The sequence below is a fragment of the Octodon degus genome, unplaced genomic scaffold, assembly GCF_000260255.1.
Source record: "Octodon degus isolate 3935 unplaced genomic scaffold, OctDeg1.0 scaffold00164, whole genome shotgun sequence".
Taxonomy (NCBI): Eukaryota; Metazoa; Chordata; class Mammalia; order Rodentia; family Octodontidae; genus Octodon; species Octodon degus.
The window spans coordinates 1,541,706-1,548,467 of NW_004524740.1; the positions used below are offsets into that span (position 1 = coordinate 1,541,706).

The following is a 6,762-nucleotide window of genomic DNA, read 5'->3' on the forward strand; positions in this document are numbered from 1 at the left end:
GATGTTTGGAAAATTAAACTGTTGCATTTGTAGCACGAGAGACCTCACTTAGTTTGCTGCTGATTCTACTAGGGATGAGTGCCCGGGGGGAAGCACATAGCCTTTGAAGTTGCTGGGTTCTTATCCATTCTCTTCTCATCCTCACAGCCAGATGAAAATTCACTGGATTTTTCCTCTTGTATGCTGCGGCCTGGGATTAAAAATGCTCAGGAGCTTGCTTGTGGTGTGTGCCTCTTAAACGTGGACTCCAGGAGCCGGGTAAGTCACAGGCCTTCCCCTGCATATGGCGGCATGAGGGACAACCACATACAGTCCTGTCACTGACTACAGGTAGAAATTTTTAAAAATCCTGAAAGATGAAGTAGAAATAGACAGTCTTCCCCAAGGGCAGTGGGGGGCGCTGTTAAGTGAATGGACTCTGCTCCTTCCTTGCTGATAAGCACAGGATCTGCCTGCAACGTTCTGTGTGCAGTGGGGCCTTGGAAAGGTTAAAGCTGTGAGGATTTATTTAGAGGCAAGAGGTCCTATTCTGGGAACTTTTTTGACCTTATGGTTTCAACATTATTTCAGAAAGAAGAGAAGCCTGCAGAAGAACATCCTAAAAAAGTATGAACCAGTTGCACATTATCTTAGTGTCTCCATCTTAATTTTGAGCGTGGAAGGGAAATGGATGATTCTGTTGCCCTCCAGGACCGTTGCGATCATAAAGCCTTTTGTTCCCATGATGTTTGATTTATTTCACTAACATGTCTGTGTGGATCTCTGCTGTTTCGTGTGCATGTTTGTGTCTCACATTTGGCTTTGGGTGTCATCGTTGTCTTTCTCTGCAGTTCTCAGGGTAACACAGTCAACAACTTCTGGAACACTGGAAGTTGGAATGACACGCAGAATGAAATCAGGGAGCTTCAGGATTTAGCCCTTAACCAACAAAAACAAATCATTTAAACTGAGCATGGTAGCATATACCTATAACCCCAGTACTCTGGGAGGCTGAGGCCAAAGTATAGGAGTATCCCAGATTTGAATCCAGCTTTAGAGAGACCCCATCTCAAGATTAAAAAAAAAAAAAAAAAAAAAACTAATCCCAGGACATGGTCGAAGTGATCTGAAAATCATTCTAAAGTATTTAATGCCTATTTTTTATGAGCCACAAAGCTGTTGGGACTTTTTAATGACAGTAGTCTTCTCTTTTTTTTTTTCTTTTCTTTATTTGGTACAGGGTTTTGCTATGAAGCTTGGACTCGTAGTGATTGTTCTGTCTTAGCCTCCCGAGTGCTGAAATTACAAGTGTGTGCCACCACACCCAGTTTCAGTGGCTGGCTCAACGCGGGGCTGATACGGCATGTGGTACCGGGTATCAAACCCTGGTCCTTGCGCTTGCCAGGCAGGCACTTAGACTGCTGAGCTATCTCCCCAGACACAGCAAATACACTCCAAGACCCACAGCTGATGTTGAAACCATGGATAGTGCTGAACTCTATATTTGCTATTTTTTTCCTGTACCTAAATAGCTATGATACAGCTTAACTTATAAATTGGGTGCAGTAGTAAAATACAGTATGGCAGTAGACCACAATAAGATTGATATGAAGATAGTCTCTCATGAAAGAGTGATGACAAAGTGTTGATATTGCCAGACTGGTTTCTTGCGCATAACCGAAACTGCAGAGTAGAGGGGCTGCTGTCTGTCATCAGCTTCCAGTGGCGTTAGACACTGAGAGTTGTTGTCAAGTGTTTCCTAACTCTGATAATTTTTCTGTCATGATAGTACTGTAATCAGTCACAGTTTAATGGGCCCACGTTCCAGCAGATGGCAGTCTTCACGGGGGACATCCAGCACACCAAGGGATAGCAATTACCTGTAGCCCTTGGCTCACTTTTCCCCCATCTTAGGATTTCTCTTCCCTCCCCATAACCTCTGCCTGCCTTTTCTTTGAACAATTTGGCCTTTTGCTAAAACTAGGTTGAAGGATAATGATATCTATACCTCTCATTAGCAGTAAAGAAACTTCTTCAGTTGAATTCCGACTGCTGCTTGCTAGCTTTTGTGTGTGCCACTTGGGCCTCAGCCCTGTGACACCTGGAGAAGTGTATGTGTTGGCTGCTGAACAGCTCTTAGATGCAGAAAAAGCCTGACTTGTCCTATATCTCTATTTCTGGCAGGCATTCAACTCAGAAACAGACAGTTTCAAGCTGGCATACGGAGGGCACCAGTACCACGCCAGCTGCGCCAACTTCTGGATCAATTGTGTTGAACCAAAGCCTCCCGGCCTCATCCTGCCCGATTTGCTCTGAAAAGCTCCTCCATGAAGCATCAACTGTTTTGTTTTTGTTTTTTTTTCTGTCGCTCACCTTGAGGTGACAGGAACCAATAAAAACAGGATGTGAGTACTGCGAGTTTACCTCTATGAGTATGTGAAGAATTCCCCACGAGGCAGAGCAGAAAACCCCAGTGGAGCATCCCAGCGGCTCCCACAGGCAGCCTGTGAGCTCTTGGTCCCGCTGCCTGCCTGTGGGATTTGAGGTAAAATTGCACTTCTCAAACAGCTTATGCCGTCAGAAGTTTGCCCACTCATCTCTAGTTCTCTTCGGGTGTCTTTAAATCTGGACCACAGTTTTCTTTATGAAAGAATGTGCTGCTACAATACTGAAGCTGTGAAGAATGGACATTTAAAGAAAAATAAGTTATTGGTATAGGACTGGAATTGGGAAAACTGTGGCAAGCCAGTGTTTGCTTATATCTGGAGCACATGGTCCTGTGAAGTCGACTGCATTTCTCTGCATTAGTTTGTAAAGATCTGACTTGAATAAAAAGGGAAAATTGTGGTTAACCTGATTCTCTGCCTTAGAAAAATCTCTGCTCATCTCCATTAGACAATGGCAGACAAAGAGTTACCATCTTTGCTTCTCTACTCCTCTTCCTTTCTTGTGAAATGTCAACTCTCAAGAAGACATGTATGTCTTCTCCGGAAACATTCCTGGGCTCTTTGCTGTGGAGAACATCCATTTGACAGAGGCCTAAAACCTGTGCACTGGGGTAAATATCCTTTGGAGCTCTTGCTGAAAGCCTGTTTTATTTTGCACAAAGGCTAGTATGAAGCATGGCATTTTTCTAAATAAAATCTGGGAAGGGAGCCAGGCATGGTGGTGCACGCCTATAATTCCAGCACTTGGGAAGCTGAGGCAGGAAGATCACATGAGTTCAAGGTCAGCCTGGGCTACAGGCAGTTCAAGGCACAGTGGGACCCTGTCTTAAAAAACAAATCTGGAAGTGTCACAAAACACGAGCTCTTTGCACCAGCCTCTCCATATCCAAAGATGACTGCATATGAGCCAGTACTGCCTGACCTCACAGCATCCCTGAGACCAGAAAACTAACACGGGGAGGTGTGCTCTAGCCAGGCAGCGGAACAGTGGACCTGTGTGTATTTAGGGTAGAGATACACACCACAGAAGCAGGAAGGAATCATTTCCACAGCAGTATTCCATTTTAAAAGGAAAAGGCTCATGGACTCTGGTGTAGGAATTTTTCTTTAACATTTAAACTGAATGCAGAAAATTAGGGGAACAAAAGCTACATGGCTAAGGGCTATTATTTCTGAGGAAGAATAGGCTGGTCTAGGGCAAATGTTTCTTCAAACTTGGTTCTGTGCTTTCTGAAGAGACTGCGAAGCTTATGACTCACTCTGTGACTTGGGCTCTCTGACACGGATTTAGGTTGTACTTGAAAACTGAAAAGGCTGATTTTCATCTAAGTGCTGCTTTTACATAATTCCTTTCTCCTTTGGGAACAAAACTTGAGAGAATTCTATGTTGTCCTTACACCTTTCACATTTTCTCTAAGAAAGTTTAAGACTGTTTTAAACAGCTATTGATGTGACTTCTGAATGACCGTGCTGTGCAACAGAACACAGAAGAAGCACTGGTGAAATAGGTGCTTTTATACCAACTGGCAGGACACGCCTGAGCACTCGAAAGACTGAGCAGGAGGATCACTGGGAGTTCAAGGCCAGTCTGAACTGCAGTGAGACCCTGTCTAAAGAAAGAAAAGAAAAAGAGAAAGGGGAGGCAGGGAGGAAGGAAGAGAGAAGGAAGAAAGGAAGGAAGGGAAGACAAGAAAAGAATGTCAGTGTTCTTTTTTGCACCAGATGACACCAACTGCAGCTATTAACGACTGGGACAGCTGACTCAATTACTACCTGGAGTAGCGGCTTGTTAATACCACCACCAGGGGCCGCTTCATCCTGCACAGCCCCAGCGTTTCATCCTCTAACAAGCAGCTTTTTGAGACGTCTCGTGAATTCCATCAAGTCCATCAAATGTGGCACTTTTCTGAACAGAATCTGGAAAGGGAGCCAAGCATGGCAGCACTCAGGAAGCAGGAAGATCACGTAAGTTCAAGGCTGGAACGGGCTACAGCCAGTTCAAGGTGCAGTGACACTATCTCAAAAAAGCATCTGGAAAGGCCATGGAATGTGATCTCTTTGTAGCAACCTCTCCATTTCCAAAGATGACAGCATAGGACGAGCAAGAACACTTCCCAGCTTGGTAAACTTGATATTACTACAGCAGTTTTGAGAAATACTACATGGGCTGTCATTCAGTCACTGCCATCCCTATCAAGGATGGCGAAATTGTTGGAACTTTCAGTGATAACAAATAGCCTGCTGCCTGCTGCAGGAGTGCCATACGTTCACCGGCACTGGCCTATGTCAATGACATTTTTTTAAGCACCTGTTAACTAGATTAGCTTTATTCCTAGATTTATTCTAGAATGCCTAAGAAAAATCCCTGAGTATAATCACAGTTATCGACACCAAGTACGATAGGTTTAGTCACTCTTTGGGAGGCGCCAAAGGAAAATTTAGTAGACATAATAAAAAAAATTTTTTTTTTTTGCTATGAAAAGTACTTGTTAATTTTAGTATTTGTTTAATACTTGAGATGCTTAGGTACCACTGACGAGGATTTGGGGAGTATGGAAATGCCACTGGGCTGATTTTCTTTCTATGCCTTTATTAAAACAACTCAGCACTGCATTCAGCTTCACCTCAGCTCTTGTCAGCCAAGAGCCCAGTGTCCTTGGAAACAGTAACCAAGGTTACTTATTTCTATGCTGCCTATTGTGTCAGGCAGCTTCACCCCACTGCTTGAATGGCGATTAATAAGTACTTTTCTTTTTAGGTGTTGTTTTGCCTTTTCAATTCCTATAGCTTAGTGTGTAATTTAATCTTTGTATGGACATGCTTGAGATACAACAGGTACAAGGTAGACAAGATTATTACCCATGCTTCTTGTATAGCCAATTTCACATAGACTACATATTTTAAACTGTTATTTTGTGTGTGTGTGTGTGTATATATATATATATATATATATATATATATATATATAGCTTGTGATTGGGGGAGGGGACTTTGTTTAAAGATATCCTCTACTTTCCTATCTAATTAGTGTGTTCTTGCCAGGCATGGTTGCACACACCTGTAATGCAAGCACTTGGGAGGCTGAGGAAGGAGCCTCATCAGGCATGCAGGGCCAGCCTGGGCTACATAATGAGTTCAAGGCCATTTTGAACTACATATTGAGACCCTGTCTCAAAAAACAAAAACAAATTAGCATGTTCTTAAGTTTTTAGGGCCAGGGAGATGGCTCAGTAGAATAAGTGCTTGCCTGGCAAGCACTGGGTCCTGAGTTCAATCCCCGGTACCAAAAAAAAAAAAAGTTTTTATGAAGGTGTAAGGGCTGCATGTTATAAAAATTTGAAATGTTTGCTCTATATTGGAAACCATTATGAAAATTCCACTTACCACCTTATAGGTCAGATTCCTTCCTTTGAGAACAATTAAGAGATTGGGGACATTTTCAAAATCATTTGGCATTCAAAAGAGAACATTATAGCCTGCTGTGGGCCATGCCAGCAAATGTCAGAATGCAGGGCAAAGTGTACTAGCCTGTGTGTGTTTATGTTTAAGTTGCATATTTCTTTAGGAAAGTGTGTACCAAGTAGTATCAAAAGGACTTCTTACAAGGTTAAGCCAAGGAAATAAAGCTTAGTAAGTGAAATGACTCCCAGTTGAAAACGTTACAAATATTTTTCTATCATAACAAAGCTTGACTTAGTTTCATTCTTTGTGTTGATGTGAACATAATGTAAATGGTTTTAAAGCATTCTCTTGGGACATCTCAGTTTGTAGCTGTGGCTGTATTAACTAGCGAGTGCTGTGGCTCCATAATGAACTGTGTTGTCTTCTGTGTAGTGTGAAGTTTGGTCCTGTATTTTAAAAAGTGCTGTGGCTTTTTCCATTTGTTTACATTTTAATAAACAGTGGCCCTGACTGATGTGTTCACACATAAAGTCTAACCTTTAAAGTATTTTCAGGTTTGTTCTGAAGTAACCACTTGTTATACTTCTGAAACAGAAAATATGAGTGTAGAAGAGAGTTATGCTACTAATCTTTCGGGCTTTCAGGGTTACGATTTCACATGGATGCAGGTCATAAGGATGAACAAGGGCCAAAGCACCTAGGAGCCAGGCTTCCTAAGTGCTGAAAGCACTGAATTAGAGCCTGATGGTGGGATCTGCCATGATTTCTACAGGAAACTTTACTTAACTCCCACCAGCAATATCTGTCACCAATTGTTTTGTCCTTGTAAGTACGATTATTTTGGGGCTCTTGTTCAGAGACGGAGACCTAAATCTTGGCCTCTTGGTGGAGCTGTGGTCTCCCTGGACCATTTTAATTTTTGATCTTGTGCTCA

General features: G+C 42.6%; 1 protein-coding gene across 10 annotated transcripts in view; it reads left to right on the top strand.

The window, feature by feature from the left end:
* Synrg (synergin gamma) overlaps positions 1 to 3,181 on the top strand; it is a 78,789-nt gene extending 75,608 nt beyond the window's left edge. For 7 of the 10 annotated variants that reach the window (XM_023703116.1, XM_023703119.1, XM_023703120.1 and 4 more), the window contains 3 exons: positions 148 to 258; positions 571 to 606; positions 2,164 to 3,181. In XM_023703116.1, coding sequence (XP_023558884.1) covers positions 148 to 258; positions 571 to 606; positions 2,164 to 2,295 — 279 coding nt within the window. In that variant the 3' untranslated portion in view covers positions 2,296 to 3,181. The remainder of the gene's footprint in view (positions 1 to 147; positions 259 to 570; positions 607 to 2,163) is intronic. The other 3 variants (XM_023703117.1, XM_004642999.2, XM_004642998.2) reach the window with 1 other exon arrangement.
* Positions 3,182 to 6,762: the final 3,581 nt, after the last annotated feature.